The 19,877-nt window shown below is 47.2% G+C and overlaps 1 protein-coding gene across 1 annotated transcript in view; it reads right to left on the bottom strand.

Moving 5' to 3' along the window:
- The window catches only part of NEK8 (NIMA related kinase 8), a 145,414-nt gene that overhangs the window by 78,509 nt on the left and 47,028 nt on the right, over window positions 1–19,877 (bottom strand). The window contains exon 4 of the mRNA XM_075333189.1: window positions 18,332–18,463. Within this exon, the coding sequence (XP_075189304.1) occupies window positions 18,332–18,463 (132 nt within the window). The remainder of the gene's footprint in view (window positions 1–18,331; window positions 18,464–19,877) is intronic.

Here is a 19,877-nt window from a genome sequence, read left to right on the forward strand (position 1 = left end):
TTTGATAAACATGTCCTGACCTTAGAATAGGTCATCAATATCAAACACCAACACCAGCACCCCCCACTGATAATTTCCTTTTCAAAAACTAGGAATTGATGTACAGGACCCAGGAGCAGCCACAATAGAATGTGACAAAGCTGTGGTGTCTGTTGTGAATACGTTTTCCAGTTTGGGGCTCCCTCTTGTGGTCTGTGCTGGCGGTGCAGTTGATGTGTGGAATGAAAGCCACACACCTGTGGAGGACTGGCAATTAGGGTCAGATTGGGCTATTTAACAGAGTAGTTTTCTCTTGTTACTTGCCGGTGGTCAATGTCTCCTGTGTGTTAAGGACATTCTGTAATCAGCTCTGCTCACTACCAGAACTCCTCTCAGATAAGTGGTCTTTGTACGTCTGCTATTTGTTTTCCACTTTCTTGTTGTTGTTTTTTGCTTTAATAGTGTTTTTGGATTCCAGTAACATCAGAGTGCTGATACAGTGGGGGAGAGGTTGTGTGACCTCAGGCTTTTCCACATCAGAAGTGCTGGTATATAATAGGGTTTTTACAGCTGCAGACAGTTGCTCTTTCCTATCCTTTCCTATAAAGATAGTTTGGGCCTCACCTTTGCTGAAATCTGTCTTTTCTGGCTTTGTATTGTGTTTTTCTATATCACCGTAGCCTTTATATATGGGGGGCTACCTATCTATCTTTGGGGACTGCTCCGAGGCAAATTAGCTTTCTTATATCTCTATCTGTGAGATTAATTAGTTCTCCGGCTTTGTCGAGGCGTCCAGGTCATCGTAGGCTCGTCCCACGGCTAGTTCTAGTTGTGTATCAGGATTAGGTCTGCAGTTCGTTAAGTTCCAGCCACTCTGTCACCTTTTTGGGATTCCGCATTTTTTTTATCCTCCTCGGTCACTGAATCATAACAGGTGTCCTGCTGTGTACATTGTTGGCATCAGGCTGTGCCATTTGCTGAAGGTCACAGGTGTCGGACCTCCATCAATACGACTACTTTCCTCATTTATATTGTCTCAGCTGCTCTGTTTGAGTACTAGCAGCGTATACCAGTTAGTAACAGGCGATAGATCTGATGGGTGATGCTCTGGACCACTATGCAAAACAAACCAGAAAAAAACCTTTAAAACTTGATTTTATTAATATCAATTAAAATCCAATTATTGAAAAACACACACCCGTGTGAATACTATACACAATTTAATAAATATTTAAGTACAACTAATTTTAAATACACAGAGGGGAGGGGTGCAGCACTATTCCCCTAATGTTTCCTTTCCTCGCAGCGGAGGTTGACACCCTAGATGTGAAGTGGCGCCCCCACTCACCGAAGGCTGACCCTCCTGTCACTACACTGGCAGACTTATACGTGCTGCTATCCTAGGTGTAGGGACAAATTATTTTTTTCTGATTTGTTTTGATAGACACCCTGATTATACAGTACAGACCAAAAGTTTGGACACACCTTCTCATTCAAAGAGTTTTCTTTATTTTCATGACTCTGAAAATTGTAGATTCACATTGAAGGCATCAAAACTATGAATTAACACATGTGGAATGAAATACTTAACAAAAAAGTGTGAAACAACAGTAAATATGTCTTATATTCTAGGTTCTTCAAAGTAGCCACCTTTTGCTTTGATTACTGCTTTGCACACTCTTGGCATTCTCTTGATGAGCTTCAAGAGGTAGTCACCGGAAATAGTTTTCACTTCACAGGTGTGCCCTGTCAGGTTTAATAAGTGGAATATCGTGCCTTATAAATGGGGTTGGGACCATCAGTTGTGTTGTGCAGAAGTTTGGTGGATACACAGCTGATAGTCCTACTGAATAGACTGTTAAAATTTGTATTATGGCAAGAAAAAAGCAGCTGAGTAAAGAAAAACGAGTGGCCATCATTACTTTAAGAAATGAAGGTCAGTCAGTCTAAAAAATTGGGAAAACTTTGAAAGTTTCCCCAAGTGCAGTGGCAAATACCATCAAACGCTACAAAGAAACTGGCTCACATGAAGACTGCCCCAGGAAAGGAAGACCAAGAGTCACCTCTGCTGCGGAGGATAAGTTTATCCGATTCACCAGCCTCAGAAATCGCAGGTTAACAGCAGATTAGATTAAAGACCAGGTCAATGCCACACAGAGTTCTAGCAGCAGACATATCTCTAGAACAACTGTTAAGAGGAGGAGACTTTATGCAGCAGGCCTTCATGGTAGAATAGCTGCTAGGAAACCACTGCTAAGGACAGGCAACAAGCAGAAGAGACTTGATTGGGCTAAAGAACACAAAGAATGGACATTAGACCTGTGCCTTTTTCTGATGAGTCCAAATTTGAGATTTTTGGATCCAACCATCGTGTTTTTGTGCGACGCACGGATGGAGTCTACATGCCTGGTTCACACCATGAAGCATGGAGGAGGAGGTGTGATGGTGTGGGGGTGCTTTGCTGGTGACACTGTTGGGGATTTATTCAAAATTGAAGGCATACAGAACCAGCATGGCTACCACAGCATCTTGCAGCGGTGTGCTATTCCATCCGGTTTGCGCTTAGTTGGACCATCATTAATTTTTCAACAGGACAATGACACCAAACACACCTCCAGGCTGTGTAAGGGCTATATGTCTAAGAAGGAGAGTGATGGGATGCTACGCCAGATGACCTGGTCTCCAGTCACCAGACCTGAACCCAATCGAGATGGTTTGGGGTGAGCTGGACCGCAGAGTGAAGGCAAAAGGGCCAACAAGTGCTAAGCATCTCTGGGACCTCCTTCATGACTGTTGGAAGACCATTTCCGGTGACTACCTCTTGAAGCTCATCAAGAGAATGCCAAGAGTGTGCAAAGAAGTAATCAAAGCAAAAGGTGGCTACTTTGAAGAACCTAGAATATAAGACATATTTTCAGTTGTTTCACACTTTTTTGTTAAGTATTTCATTCCACATGTGTTATTTCATAGTTTTCATACCTTCAATGTGAATCTACAATTTTCAGAGTCATGAAAATAAAGAAAACTCTTTGAATGAGAAGGTGTGTCCAAACCTTTGGTCTGTACTGTATATCCATATGGTTTACTGCCTGGATCACTATGCTTTAAAGGAGATCCCGTTTCCCCAATCATTGCACGTTAACAGATGGCTTCACTGCTTTCATTCCTGGATATTAAAGAGGCTCTGCAATAGTGGCCACATCACTGTAAAACTGGTAGGGAAGGCTTTATCTAAATACCTTGTTCAGCCAATTCTGCCTCTGAGCGGCGGTACTGCAGTTCCCTCTCCCCATGAAGTGACCCCCGGGCTCCGTGACCTCTGAGATCCGGTGATGTCAGGTCAACTTTCAGCTGACCTGACATCACTGCGGCCGGGCCCAGTCTCCCTGAGTGCTTGGGTTGTGGGTGGTTTTGCGGCATTTTTTGCTGTGTTTTTTGGCTGCGTTTTTGCTGTGTCATTTGTCTACAGTACATGATTTCGCACTTTCTCATTGCTTTCAATGGTGAAAATACGGTGCTGAACGAGATGACATGCTGCTTCTTTAAAAAACGCAGCAGTTCAGTTTTCCATTTCAGTCAGGGAAAAAAAGTGTGTGTATAAGATGTCTAAAATCTCATGGCTTTTGCTTGTGCTGTAAAAAGCAGCATAGAAATGAAACATAATCTACAAAAAATGCAACAAAAAACACAGAACAACCTGCTTTTTTATAATAATAATAATATTTATTCATTTATATAGCACTATTAATTCCACAGCGCTTTACATACATTGGCAGCTCTGTCCCCATTGGGGCTCACAGTCTAAATTCCCTATCTGTATGTTTTTGGAACGTGGGAGGAAACCGGAAAACCCGGAGGAAACCCACACAAACACAGGGAGAACATACAAACTCCTTGCAGATGGTGTCCTTAGTGAGACTAGAACCCAGGACCCCAGGGCTGCAAGACTGCAGTGCTAACCACTGAGCCACCACAAGAGTGCAGTGCTAACCACTGAGCCGCCGTGCTAATCAGCTGCTTTACTGCAAAAAAGCAGCGTGAGAACAAAGCCCTCACTAAGATCCATGACAATGCTGAGATCACAGTTGTTTCTCCTATTTCTGAGGCGGTAGATGGCAGATAGCATCTCACTACAGACGCCATGGCTCACACACCAGGTATGTGCTGGTTTCCAGGAAAGGTATTTCCTTTCTATGCCACAGGGATGTTGGCTATATTAACGTGAAACCATCATGTCACAAGCAAAAAAAAACAGTGTTAGAGAGGTCACACAGACCTAGATCAAGAGCTGTGCTTCTAAACATTTATTGTAATTTTTTTTCTGCATTTAAATAGCTGACATAATATTGGAGGAGATTTATGAAAACTGGTGAAAGGGAAATATTTTCCTATTGTAACCAATGTGGCTTTTTAAAAAGGGAATCTGTAAGCTATACAATGTAAGAGCAGCATGATGTATGAAGAAAGCTTGATTCCAGCGATGTATCACTTACTAGGCTGCTTGGCGCAGTTTTGCTAAAATCCCTGTTTTGTCTAATGCAGGTGTAGCAGAACTGAAGAGTGCTTTACATGCTGCGATCTCGCTAGCGAGATCGCAAGCGATCGTACCCACCCCCGTCGGTTGTGCGATCGCTGCCTGTGCCGCACAACCTCGCTTACCCCCGTTACATGCCCATACCTGCTCTGCAGCGTCCAATAGAAGCGGAGGTGCGGAGATGAGCGGAACGTAACATCCCGCCCACCTCCTTCCTTCCGCATTGCCGGTGGAGGCAGGTAAGGAGATGTTTGTCGCTCCTGCGGAACGAGGAACAACATCGCTAATGAGCAGAAAACGATTTTTGGTTTTTGACCTCTTTTGTGATTGTTTAAGGTCGCTCATAGTGTCACACACTGAGATATCGTTAATGACGCCGGATGTGCGTCACAAACAACGTGACACCGACGATGATGAATTAACGATATCGTAGCGTGTAAAGCCCGCTTTAGACTTCTGGGCTGTAGTATAACCCCATTACCCCTCCCCTGACTGGCAGCTCCTGTGTACACTGTGCATTGTCAGCTAGCAGTGTCATTGGTGGGGGCAGGATTATACAGACCTCACTGCTGTGCACGTGATGCCTAGTCCTGTGGTAATAATCTCCTGCTGATAAAACACTGATTGTATTGAAACTATAAAGCACAGTACAGTAAGTGACATATCCCTGGAATCAGGCTATCTTGCTCTATATTATGATTTAGATTAAAGGGAATCTGTCAGCAGGTTTTTGCTGCCTCATCTGAGAGTAGCATGATGTAGGCAAAGAGACCCTGAGTTCAACGCTGTATCACTTATATTTCTGTGTGAAGCCATTCTGACACAGTGAAAGATTTTAGATTTTGTATATAGCAGAGCTCTGAGAGCTACCCCCACCCACACCAGGCTTTTAGTGCACATTCCCATAGACAGAAGCAGCTAGTCACAGAAGGGGGAGGAGTCAGACTACAGCTCACACACTGCTGAGACCCACTAATGATAAAGATAAGAGGCTTATACTAACATTGCAGGTAAACAAAAAAAGACTGAGATAACAGATGCAGGGCTGACCTGTCTATCTTAACTATTGCAGAATGCTATTGTCAGGTTACATTGCAGAAACCTGCTGACAAAGTCCCTTTAAATAGCAAAAATCTACTGACAGATTTCCTTAAATTTTACAAAATCATAAAAAAGAGATCTGAATTCTTCTTAAATCTCCAGTACATTTAGTGTAACGTCACGAAACACAGCACTTTGTAGGAGACATAGCTCTAATAGAATACAACATACAAAGTGCACATCTGAGGCACCAAATAAACCCTCAATAATTAATTGTAATGATTAGTCAGTGGACCATAGCAGATAAAGTGCATGAAAATCATTTTATTAACAAATAGTGGCAAAAAGACATCATAAAACCATTTAAAATTGAGAGAAAACTCACAGAGAGGCAACCTATCTGGAACATTGTATAATGAAGCCATTTATAGTTAGCATATTACAACAATACCTGGTTGTTATAAAAGTACCGTAAGTACCGTATATGATTATGCAAGGTAGCGCAATAATCTATACCACAATAAACTTCCTAACCACCTGCTGTAGCTAGTGTGGATGGTGTGTAGAGTGTGGCTTGAATGTCTCTAGACTAGAGTTTAGACTATTGTGCTACCTTGCATAATCATATACAACCAGGTATTATTGTAATATGCGAACTACAGTACAGACCAAAAGTTTGGACACACCTTCTCATCTCTAGAACAACTGTTAAGAGGAGACTTTGTGCAGCAGGCCTTCATGGTAAAATAGCTGCTAGGAAACCACTGCTGAGGACAGGCAACAAGCAGAAGAGACATGTTTGGGCTAAAGAACACAAGGAATGGACATTAGACCAGTGGAAATCTGTGCTTTGGTCTGATGAGTCCAAATTTGAGATGTTTGGATCCAACCACCGTGTCTTTGTAGAAAAGGTGAACGGATGGACTCTACATGGCTGGTTCCCACCGTGAAGCATGGAGGAGGAGGTGTGATGGTGTGGTGATGCTTTGCTGGTGACACTGTTGGGGATTTATTCAAAACTGAAGGTATACTGGACCAGCATGGCTACCACAGCATCTTGCAGCGGCGTGCTATTCCATCCAGTTTGCGTTTAGTTGGATCATCATTTATTTTTCAACAGGCCAATTATTATTTATTATTATTATTAGGCCAATGACCTCAAACACACCTCCAGGCTGTGTAAGGGCTATTTGACTAAGAAGGAGAGTGATGGGGTGCTACACCAGATAACCTGGTCTCCACAGTCACCAGACCTGAACCCAATCGAGATGGTTTGGGGTGAGCGGGACCTGAGAGTGAAGGCAAAAGGGCCAACAAGTGCAAAACATCTCTGGGAACTCATTCAAGACTGTTGGAAGACCATTTCCGGTGACTACTTCTTGAAGCTCATCAAGAGAATGCCAAGAGTGTGCAAAGCAGTAATCAAAGCAAAAGGTGGCTACTTTGAAGAACCTAGAATATAAGACATATTTTCAGCTGTTTCACACTTTTTTAAGTATTTCATTCCACATGTGTTAATTCATAGGTTTGATGCCTTCAATGTGAATCTACAATATTCAGAGTCCTGAAAATAAAGAAAACTCTTTGAATGAGAAGGTGTGTCCAAACTTTTGGTCTGTACTGTATGTATGACTTCATTATACAATTGTCCAGATAGGTTGCCTCTCTGTTTGTGAGTTTTCACTCAATTTTAAATGGTTTTATGACGTTTTTTTTGCCACTAGTTGTTAATAAAATGATTTTCATGCACTTTATATGCTATGGTCCACTGACTAATCATTACAATTAATTATTGAGGGTTTATTTGGCGCCTCATATGTGCACTTTGTTTGTTGTATTCATGTTTACTTTGGCACATGGCACATGTAACTCTATGTATATGAAATGGTGCTAGGCCCCTTTTGTACATAATATAGCTCTAATAGAAATTATACACTTAAAGGGAACCTGTCATCAGAAATTTAGCTTGAAACCTAAAAGTTTCCCCCTCTGCAGCTTGTGGGCTGCATTCTAGCAAGGTTCCTGTACTTTTTGTGGCCCCTTTTAAACCAAATTAAATACTTTATAAACTTGTACCTTTTGCTATGTAAATTTTGTAAATTATCCATGGGGGCAGGCTGTCTGGTGACCGTTGCTGTTCCTCCAGCAGATTTAAGCCGCCCCCCAACGCTGAATTTCATATCTCAGGACGCCGCCCCTGGGCGCCCGTGGTCCCGCGCATGCGCTGTGCGACTGTAGCGGGACTGTGCACTGTGTGCATGTGTGACCGCTGGTGACGTTTTGCGCAGGCACGAGGTTATGGGCGGCGCTGTGTCATCAGCAAATGCCGCCCATAACCTCGTGACCGCACTTTCCCCTCTTCCTCTGGCGTTCTGCGCAAGCGCTTGCTGGCCAGATGACCCGACATCACCTCTTTCCCATCTTGCCCTGCTGCAGGGTAAGATGGGAAGGAGGTGACGTCAGGTCGTTTGGCCGGCGAGCGCTTGCGCAGAACGCTGGAGGCAGTGGGGGAAAGCGCATCCACGAGATTATGGGCGGGCACTTGCGATGCAATCACAGCGCTGCCCATAATCTCGTACTTGTGACACACGTCACCAGCGATCCTGGCGTGGGCGGCACCTCGGGTGCAGTGGGCGGTGTCCTGATGGATGAAATGGAGCGTGGGGGGACGGCGTCAATGTGCTGGAGGAACAGCAACGGTCACCAGAGAGCCCGCCCCCATGGACGATTTACAAGATTTACATAGCAAAAGGTACAAGTTTATAAAGTATTTAATTTGGTTTAAAAGGGGCCACAAAAAGTACAGGAACCTTGCTAGAATGCAGCCCAGGAGCTGCAGAGGGGGACACATTTAGGTTTCAAGCTAAATTTCTGATGACAGGTTCCCTTTAATATTCAAACACATGGCCGCGCTTTCCAGAAATCATTGTTTATTCTAAGTTGCTAATGAGGTCTTATGTGCACACTTGGCGTGGCTGAGCGGTTCAGTGCTCCTCCCTCCTCTTCCTTGACTGTCAGGTATGGCTTTACAGGAGCCTCAAAAATAAGGAAATAAGTAGAAAACAAATAGGTGGAAGGTTACTGCGGGCACAACAAAGGATGCACAGAACAAATAATGTCTAATAAATGCAACCGAGTATTTGGACACTAAAGGTTTTAGGATTTTTATTACAGCTCTGTCCCCTTAGATGTGTTTGGCTTGGTTTGAACAGTCATTTTGTGCTGACAGCCTTTAATATTAGGAATCTTCTGTAATAATACCCATATTAGCAGATAAGTCTTGAGTCCATTTTTGGTAAAATGCCCCCAGACATCTCCCATTGACTATAATTGGGTCCATTTGGTTTCATTTTAACAGAACTTGTGACGTAGCCTGAGGTTTCTAATAAGTGATGACATATCTCAGGGAGCACTAAATAGGATAACTGAAGTGAGCACGAATATATATTATGAGTGTAAGCCAAAAAAAATACATAGTACATAAGGATAAGGCTGCACATCAAAGTTAGATAATAGTATAATGCTGTAAGCATACCGAAAAACACTGAAGCATACAATGAAAAATGCCACTTGCTAACTTGAAAGTGTGAATAATGAAATGCATACCTGCCAAGAAAATTAGGAAAAAGGAGATATTTAGCAATCGCATTGATCAATGTAACTGAGCCCCATAACCTCGTCAAGGTATATCTCTATATTGGGGTCCCTAGCTCTATGACCCTAACTGTGTGTCATCTCATTGCAATTAAAAACTGTTGTGTGTGGAGAGGGGTAACCAAGGACTTGCTTATATAGGAGATATATAAGAAAGTCCTTGGTTACCCCTCTCCACACACAACAGTTTTTAATTGCAATGAGATGACACACAGTTAGGGTCACAGAGCTAGGGACCCCAATATAGAGATATACCTTGACGAGGTTTTGAGGCTCAGTTACATTGATCAATGCGATTGCTAAATATCTCCTTTTTCCTAATATTCATGGCAGGTATGCATTTCATTATTCACACTTTCAAGTTAGCAAGTGGCATTTTTCATTGTATGCTTCAATGTTTTTCGGTATGCTTACAGCATTATACTATTATCTAACTTTGATGTGCAGCCTTATCCTTATGTAATATCTCAGGGAGCGACATAACTTACTGATTCGAGCGGCTGACCAGAGAGGCCCCGAACAATTCCTAGAAAGATTGGAGGTTGGGGCTAATATGGCTTTTTCTCTTCACATACAGTCTCAATATAGACTACAACTACCTGCTCGGTGGACACAAACTAATCAAATGTTAAAGGGAACCTGTCAGGTCCTGTATGCCCTTCAACCCAGTAGTATTCATACCTGTATGCCCAAATTCCCTCCCTAATCAGTCCTGTACATATAATGCTATTGACTAAAAGGAATGTTTAAAAAAAAGACTGATAAACCTTGCTTCCATATGCTAATTAGGGCCTTGACTAGTCGATGGGGTATAGTTTCCCCAGACTAGTCGGTCTTCTTTCCATGTTATCACGCCTCTGTACGCATTATAACATGATGTCCACGAGCCAGTGTCACTGCCAGCTCCTGGAAATCTCGCGCATGTGCACAGCTCCTTTTGGCCGCGTCAGTGCGCCTTTGAAGCAGGGTGTATATTTCATGGCTTCATTAGGAGCATTGCACATGACCGGAATTTTAGAAGACGTGTGCTGTGATAGGAGAGAAAAAAGAGAATTTTGTTTACTTACCGTAAATTCTTTTTCTTATAGTTCCGACATGGGAGACCCAGACCATGGGTGTATAGCAACTGCCTCCGGAGGACACACAAAGTACTACACTCAAACGTGTAGCTCCTCCCTCCGGCTATATACACCCCCTGGATGACAATCTAACCAGTTCAGTGCAAAAGCTGAAGGAGGACATCCACCCATAAGTAGAGATAGAGTAAAACTCGGAAAAAAACGGAACCTCTGTCTACAACAACAGCCGGTGAAAACACACGGAACAAGAACTGCAAACAGGCAACAGGGAGGGTGCTGGGTCTCCCATGTCGGAACTATAAGAAAAAGAATTTACGGTAAGTAAACAAAATTCTCTTTTTCTTCATCGTTCCTTATGGGAGACCCAGACCATGGGATGTCTCAAAGCAGTCCATGGGTGGGAAATAACCAAGACTGAGAAGTAGGCAAAACCTATCTTCACAAGTGGGCGACAGCTGCCTGAAGGATGCGTCTGCCCAAGCTCGCATCTGCCGAAGCATGAGCATGCACTTGGTAGTGCTTCGAAAAGGTGTGCAGACTAGACCAAGTGGCAGCCTGACAAACCTGCTGAGCCGTAGCCTGGTGCCTGAAAGCCCAGGAGGCACCGACAGCTCTGGTCGAGTGCGCCTTAATCCCTGGCGGTGGGAGCACCTGAGAATGCTGGTAGGCATCGGAGATGGCCGACCTAATCCAACGAGCTAGGGTCGGCTTAGAAGCCGAGAGACCCTTGCGCTGACCCGTGGTTAGTACAAAAAGTGAGGTGCACCGCCTAAAAGCGGCGGTGCGTGACACATAGATTCGGAGCGCCCGCACCAAATCCAAGGTATGCAACGCCTTCTCAAAGCGATGCACAGGGGCCGGACAAAGGGAAGGCAATGAAATGTCCTGGTTAAGGTGGAAAGGAGATACCACCTTAGGGAGAAAGTCCGGAGTCGGACGGAGAACCACCTTGTCTTGGTGAAAAACCATAAAAGGTGACTCCGAAGAGAGCGCGGCCAAATCAGAGACTCTCCTGAGAGAAGTTATGGCCACCAGAAAGACCACTTTCTGTGAAAGTCTAAACAAGGGAACCTCCCTAAGAGGCTCAAAGGGGGGTTTCTGTAAAGCCGTGAGGACCAGATTAAGATCCCAAGGATCCAAAGGCCGCCGGTAAGGAGGAATGATGTGAGATGCGCCCTGCATGAAGGTGCGCACCTGAGCCAGTCGGGCGATACGCCGCTGGAATAATACCGACAGAGCCGACACCTGTCCCTTGAGGGAATTGAGGGACAGTCCTAGCTGTAGACCGGACTGAAGAAAAGACAGGATGGTCGGCAAGGAGAACGGCCAAGGAGCATGGCCGGAAGAGCGACACCAGGACAGGAAAATCTTCCAAGCCCTGTGGTAAATCTTGGCCGAGGAAGACTTCCGAGCCTGAGTCATAGTGGAGATGACCTCGGAAGGAATGCCTGAAGCCGTCAGGATCCAGGACTCAAGAGCCACGCTGTCAATCTGAGAGCCGCAGAATTCTGGCGGAAGAACGGACCTTGAGAGAGAAGGTCTGGGCGGTCCGGGAGATGCCACGGCATTTCTACGGACAGACGGAGCAGATCTGGGAACCAAGCTCGCCTGGGCCAGTCCGGGGCAATGATTATGACCCGACGGCCCTCCATTCTGATCTTGCGCAGAACCCTGGGCAAGAGAGCTAGAGGGGGAAACACATAGGCCAGACGGAACTGGGACCAATCTTGAACCAGCGCGTCCGCTGCCAAGGCCTGAGGATCGTGGGAGCGAGCCACGTAAACCGGAACCTTGTTGTTGTGCCGGGATGCCATTAGATCCACTTCCGGAGTGCCCCACTTGCGGCAGATTGATCTGAACACTGCCGGATGAAGGGCCCACTCGCCGCTGTCCACGGTTTGACGGCTGAGATAATCGGCCTCCCAGTTTTCTACGCCTGGGATGTGGACCGCGGATATGGTGGACTTGGAGTCCTCCGTCCACTGAAGGATTTGTTGAACTTCCAACATTGCCAGGCGGCTGCAAGTCCCGCCCTGGTGATTGATGTAGGCAACCGCTGTCGCGTTCTCTGACTGGACTCGAATGTGCTTGCCCGCCAACAGGTGGTGAAAGGCCACGAGAGCTAGAAGAACAGCCCTGATTTCCAGCACATTGATCGAGAGGGCTGATTCGGACGGAGTCCAAGTGCCCTGTGCTCGGTGGTGGAGAAATACTGCCCCCCAGCCGGAAAGGCTGGCATCCGTGGTGAGAATCACCCAGGACGGAGTCAGGAAGGAGCGTCCCTGTGACAGAGAGAGGGGCCGAAGCCACCACTGAAGAGAGCTCCTGGTCTGCGGCGACAGAGCCACTAGCCTGTGCAAGGAAGAGGTCCGCTTGTCCCAACAGCGGAGAATGTCCAGCTGCAGAGGACGCAGATGGAACTGGGCAAAGGGAACCGCTTCCATTGACGCCACCATCTGACCCAGCACCTGCATGAGGTGCCTGATGGAATGACGGCGGGGCTTCAACAGAGAGCGCACCGCCAGATGAAGGGACTGCTGTTTGACTAAGGGCAGCTTCACAAGTGCCGGCAGAGTCTCGAATTGCATCCCTAGGTACGTAAGTTCCTGGGTCGGGGTCAGAGTGGACTTGGGCAGATTGACAAGCCACCCGAATTGAACAAGCGTGGCGAGAGTGAGCGAAACACTCCGCTGGCAGTCTGCACTGGATGAGGCCTTGACTAGAAGGTCGTCCAGGTAGGGGATTACTGCCAACCCCTGGAGATGCAGGACCGCAACCACTGCTGCCATGACCTTGGTGAATACCCGAGGGGCTGTGGCTAACCCGAAGGGGAGAGCCACGAATTGGAAATGTTCCTCTCCGATTGCAAAGCGTAGCCAACGCTGGTGTGAAACTGCAATTGGCACATGCAGATAGGCATCTCTGATGTCGATGGATGCTAGAAAATCTCCTTGGGTCATTGAGGCAATGACCGATCTCAGAGATTCCATGCGAAAGCGCCGCACCTGAACATGCTTGTTGAGAAGCTTGAGGTCCAGGATAGGCCGGAAGGAACCGTCCTTCTTGGGGACTAGGAAGAGGTTTGAGTAGAAACCTCTGAACCGTTCCCGGGCGGGAACCGGAACAATTACTCCGTTGGCCTGCAAGGATGCCACGGCCTGAGAGAAGGCGGCGGCCTTGGAGCAGGGGGGAGTGGACAGAAAAAATCTGTTTGGCGGGCTGGAAGAAAATTCTATCCTGTAGCCGTGGGAGATGATATCCCGCACCCACTGATCGGAGACGTGTTGGAACCACACGTCGCCAAAGTGGGAGAGCCTGCCACCGACCAAGGCCGTTGCTGGCGCAGCCAGATAGTCAAGAGGAGGCTGCCTTAGTGGCAGCGGCTCCTCCGCTCTTCTGAGGACGCGGCTTCGTGCGCCAGCTGGGTTTTCGATCCTTGGCTGAGTTAGTGGACGAGGCTGAGGGCTTAGAGGATGACCAGTTAGAGGAACGAAAGGAGCGAAACCTCGACTGGTTCCTGCCCTGGACAGGTTTCCTGGTTTTAGTTTGTGGCAAGGAAGTACTCTTCCCGCCAGTAGCTTCCTTAATAATTTCATCCAGTTGTTCACCGAACAGCCGGGACCCAGCAAAAGGGAGCCCAGCAAGGTACTTCTTGGAAGAAGCGTCTGCTTTCCACTCTCGAAGCCACAAGATCCTGCGCATCGCGAGAGAATTAGCGGAAGCCACCGCCGTGCGGTGAGAGGCCTCCAGAATAGCAGACATGGCGTAGGATGAAAAAGCCGAAGCCTGGGAGGTCAAGGCAACCATCTCGGGCATAGAGTCCCTGGCGAGGGAATGTATTTCTGCCAGAGAGGCAGAGACTGCCTTAAGAGCCCACACTGCTGCAAAAGACGGGGAGAACGAGGCTCCTGCCGCCTCATATACAGATTTGGCCAGAAGGTCAACCTGGCGGTCAGTGGGATCTTTAAGAGAGGTGCCATCGGCCACAGATACGACTGTCCGGGCTGAGATTCTCGACACCGGAGGGTCCACCTTTGGGGAATGAGCCCACTCCTTAACCACCTCTGGTGGAAAGGGAAAACGGTCATCAGAACTACGCTTTGGAAAGCGTTTGTCAGGACAGGCCCTGGGCTTGTTAACAGTGGTCTGAAAACTGGAGTGGTTAAAAAACGTACTCCTAGCTCTCTTAGGAGAGGTAAACTGGTGTATTTCTACCAGAGAGGCTTGTTCCTCTGCCACTGGCGGATTGAGGTTCAGTACGGAGTTAATGGATGCAATCAAGTCACTAACATCCGCATCACCCTCAGATAAATCAATGGGGTACATAGAGGTAGCGTCTGAGCCCACAGTAAAGGTATCCTCCTCGCCTTGCACCTCAGCTTGTGAATCAGAGTGGGACGAGGAAGGAGAAGGGTCCCTGCGTCTCCGTTTAGGAGGACGGGGTCCTAACACCTGCTCTGAGAGCTCTGCAGAGCTCGGAGCAGCAGAGGCACCCTGAGAAGGGGGCTGCTGCATGGACAACAGAGTCCGGGACAGCTGTCCCATGGAGTCGGCAAAGGACTGTGAGATAGCCTTAGAGAACGATGCTACCCAAGCCGGGGGTTCAGCCACCGGTGCCGGAGCAGCCTGAGGGACCCCTGAGAAGGCTCCAGGCTGAGGCACCACCATGTTAGAGCAGGCCTCACAATGAGGGTATGTGCTCGGTTCTGGCAGAATGAGCTGACATGCAGTGCATATAGCGTACAGCTTAGCAGTCTTCTTGCTCCTAGTGACAGACATGCTGCTGAGGTGGAGGCTCTGCAGTAATAATAATAATGCACTCCTGTAGAATGACCCCTGAGAGTGTATAATAAAAGCCCACAACCAGAGGTTGTGGCTTACCAGACCGAATGACCACTGTGTGTGCCCTCCGGATTCCACAGCTCGGACCCCCAGTGAAGCGTCTGCCTTCCAGGATGCAGAGCTGCAGCAGCCAGCGCCGATCAGTGTGGAGACGCTGATAAAATGGCGCTGGAGTGAGGAGGGGGGGCGGGGATTAGCCCAGGAGCGGGAAAACGGAGGGCCAAGGAGAGATACAGGGGAGGGAAACATCTCCTCAGAGAGGAGTGTCCTCCCCTCTGCTGAACGGCCGGTGGGCGGCGCCACACTTTTCCCCTGCATGAATCATGCAGGGGAAGCTGAAAACGAAACTAGGCCGCAACTGAAGCCGGGGCCTAGATTTTTACATGCGGCCGACGAGCAGGCACCGTCGGCGCGGTTCTCAGGAAAAACCCAGAGAACCGGCCGGAAATCACAACAAAGTAACAAAACACACTCTCCCCACAATAAATGTACCCGGGACCCCTGAAAAGCGTCTCAATACTTAGCTTTGAGGCGCAGGGCCAAGTCCCTGGGAGAGGGCTGTTAAACGCTCCGTCCGACAGGAACCAGACAGGGCTGCGGATGGAGACCGGTCTTCTGCAGGGCCTAAAGAACCGTGATGGCTCCCACTTCAAGCCAGAGCCCATGGGATGGCGAAGGAGCACGGCATGTGAAGGCTCCAGCCTTATAAAGTCAACCTTAACAGCACCGCCGACACAGTGGGGTGAGAAGGGACATGCCGGGAGTCCAGATTGGACCCGCTTTTCTTCCATATCTTTGAAATCAAAAATCTTAAAAATGAAAAATCAGAGAATGCATGTGTGTGTGTGACCTCCTGAAACACAAAGCATTGAACTGGTTAGATTGTCATCCAGGGGGTGTATATAGCCGGATGGAGGAGCTACACGTTTGAGTGTAGTACTTTGTGTGTCCTCCGGAGGCAGTAGCTATACACCCATGGTCTGGGTCTCCCATAAGGAAAGATGAAGAAAAGGCGCAATAGGGTCTTACCCGGTTTACAGGGTGAAAAAAGAAAAAAGGCAATGCACTCACCTGGCAGGGTTGTGCCAGTCACAACCCCTTTGCAGACGCGGATGAGCGCTTAGGTGGTACAGCAGCGGCCCCGTTACAGAGCAAATTTTCAGCGTAAAAAAACTGGGGAAAACGGGTTTTATGCCGCGCTAAGAGACCACAAGCATAAATATAATAATTTGTTCTTTTATTTAGGTCATCCCAACGCGTTTCGGAGACTCATTTGCCTCCTTCCTCAGGGAGAAGATTCTTTTCCCTGAGGAAGGAGGTAGATGAGTCTCCAAAACGCGTTGGAATGACCTAAATAAAAGAACAAATTATTATATTTATGCTTGTGGTCTCTTAGCGCGGCATAAAACCCGTTTTCCCCAGTTTTTTTACGCTGAGAAGACGTGTGCGTAAGAGGTCTTCACAACTTATGGTCATGCGCAGTGCGCCTAATGAAGCCGGGAAGCATACACCCCGCTTCTACAGTGCACTGACAAGGCCGAAATGAGCGGCACAAACGGGTATGATAACATGGAAAAAGGGCCAACTAGTCTGGAGAAACAATGCCCCTTTGACTAGTCAAGGCCCTAAGTAGCATACGGAAGGCAAGGTTTATAAGTCTTTTTTAAAACATTCATATTAATAAATAACATTATACAGGGCTGGTTAGGGAGGAAATTTGGCCGTACAGGTATGAAGGCTGCTGGTTTGGGGGGCATAGGGGACCTGACAGGTTCCCTAGATACTCACTGTTTATGGGGTACAGCACCACACAGTTCTATCCAGTTGAATGAGCAAAGCTGTAGTAAATTTTACTACCAGGCACAGCCACTACCGAACTAAAAGGATGGGGTATTATCTGGTAATTATGGAAAGAGAACACTAAGGAACCTGCACACGGCTGATCAGCGGAGGAGTCCAGAGCCGGACTCCACAGATCTGATATTGACGATCCCAGATAATTTCTAATATCTTTTAGTCTTATTCTATAGAATATCCATATTTAGAGGTACTTAGCTGAAGGTATAAGAACTTGCTTATATTGTAATGTTTTCTTCATTAAATTGGTCGGTGGCTGACCTCCACCTTGCTATGCACCACAATTTGGGATGTATTCCACCTGTCTAGATTTTGGCGGTTGGTGGCTGTTCCCATTCAGTCATCAAGCCCTGTCCACAGGCTATTTACTTCAAGCAGCATTTACTTGGGCCTGTTCTGCCCACAGCCATGACTTAAGGCTGCTTTACACGCTGCGACATCGCTCAAGCGATCTCGTTGGGGTCACGGAATTTGTGACGCACATCCGGCCGCTTTAGCGATGCCGTTGCGTGTGACACCTATGAGCGATTTTGCATCATTGCAAAAACGTGCAAAATCGCTCATCGGTGACATGGGGGTCCATTCTCGAATATTGTTGCTGCTGCAGTAACGATGTAGTTCCTCGTTCCTGCGGCAGCACACATCGCTCCGTGTGACACCGCAGGAACGAGGAACCTCACCTTACCTGTGTCCGCCCGCAATGAGGAAGGAAGGAGGTGGGCGGGATGTTACATCCCGCTCATCTCCGCCCCTCCACTTCTATTGGGCGGCGGTTCAGTGACGCTGCTGTGACGTCGCTGTGACACTGAACGAACCGCCCCCTTACAAAGGAGGCGGTTCGCTGGTCACAGCGACGTCGCAGGGCAGGTAAGTAGTGTGACGGGTCCACGCGATGTTGTGTGCCACGGGCAGCGATTTGCCCATGTCGCACAACCGATGGGGGCGGGAACCCACGCTAGCGATATCGGTCACGATATCGCAGCGTGTAAAGCAGCCTTTAGTCATGGGTACGGGATTGAAATAGACCAGGTGAGTGCTGCTAAGAGAAGTTCTACTATTTCATATGTGAGGCTGTCTGGCACATTTTATAAAAATATTTTAGCATAGGATTGCCCCAAAGAGATTTGCCGTGACGTGGCGAGGCAGCTCAAGAAATTGCAATTTTTTGCCAAAAATCTCATATTTATAATAAGTACAGTTGGAATTTTTAGTGCTGAAGAGCTGGCTTTTTTGCTTTTTTCTTCATTATATTGTAATGTGCTAATATAACTTTACTAAAGTATTCAGGGTAATCTGCACCTAAAACCCTGATGACTATTGGTGTGATGGGTATGATAATTCTTACCGCAGCTTCAAATGCCCTCTTAAGGCTAGCAAGTTCATAGAGGACACAGCCAAGCGCCCAAATGTCACTTTTCTGGTTATAGGGTTTTCCCTCACACAGTTCTGGAGAGATGTAACAGGGGGTTCCCACAACCTGGGAGAAACACAAGAGAAATAGGATTAGTTCCCTGTACAAAAACCAGGTACACATGAACGCTCGCCACACAAATCAATGGATCCTGTGTGTAATCTTCAATAATACATGGTTACATAATAGCAGAACAGAATTTAATTGTTAACAGAAATAAAACAATGACACAAGCGGTTATATAATAAGGACAATGACCGGATTATCCAAATACTCCTAACAGACACGGTTATGCTGGATTCGGATGTCCGATAGTCTAAAGCGGGCTTTACACGCTACGATATATCTAACGAGATGTCGGCGTGGTCACGTCGTAAGTGGCGCACATCCGACATCGTTAGTGATATCATAGCGTGTAACAGCTATGAACGAGCAGAAATACTCACCTTCTCGTTCATCGTTGACACGTCGCTCATTTTCTAAAAATCGAACGTCGGGTTGTTCATTGTTCCCGAGGCAGCACACGTCGCTTCTTGTGACACCACAGGAACGATGAACACAGCTTACATGCGTCACGCTGGCAATGCGGAAGGAAGGAGGTGGGCGGGATGTTTACGTCCCGCTCATCTCTGCCCCTCCGCTTCTATTGGCCGGCCGCTGTGTGACGTCGCTGTGACGCCGAACGTCCCACCCCCTTCAGGAAGTGGATGTTCACTGCCCACAGCGAGGTCATTTGGAAGGTAAGTACGTGTGACGGGGAGTTACAGCATTGTGCAACACGGGCAAGAAATTGCCCGTGCCGCACAAACGATGGGGGCGAGTGCGATCGCAAATGTGATCGCACAACTAATCCACGCGTGTAAAGCAGCCTTTAGTGTAGACCGCGATGTCTAGACAAGCTGTGCGTCTCCTGACCCGAACTCATCAGCTCCGTATATGCCTGAGGGTTTAGAGTCTGCATCAAGAGATCTGCTGCCAGTCCAGACCGACTATGGGCCATGAATGTCGGATATGTGAAACCAATATTTGACTAGGGATAATAAAACTTTTTGTTGTGGGATTTTTCAATTTTCAAAGGTTTGTCCATTAACATAAAAAAAATCCTGTTATCCACACCTTTACGAAGTGTTTTCTTATCCAGATCTGTTACCTTTTTGCTTCAAAATTTTTCTGTTGTTCGGCAGCAGCGGTGATTGCTGCAGCTAAACAAATGAGACGGGGCAGCAGTGGAGACACAGCTCTAGATCGTTCACGAGTGTCTCCCATTCTTGGCGAGGAGTCTTATAGCTGCAATGCTCCTCTGGAATATATTCAAATTCTCTCTTCAGGGAGGAAGGAGACAAACTCTATTGCCACCTATTGGAAGTCCACTTTAGCTTCTCATAAAGCCAGATCAGACTTCATACTTTGCACTGACGAGGGACAGTCATCCCGATACACCGTGTCTGCAAATTGACGTTCTGATCTGGCATAAATCCTA

The sequence above is a fragment of the Anomaloglossus baeobatrachus genome, chromosome 2 (genome assembly GCF_048569485.1).
Source record: "Anomaloglossus baeobatrachus isolate aAnoBae1 chromosome 2, aAnoBae1.hap1, whole genome shotgun sequence".
NCBI lineage: Eukaryota > Metazoa > Chordata > Amphibia > Anura > Aromobatidae > Anomaloglossus > Anomaloglossus baeobatrachus.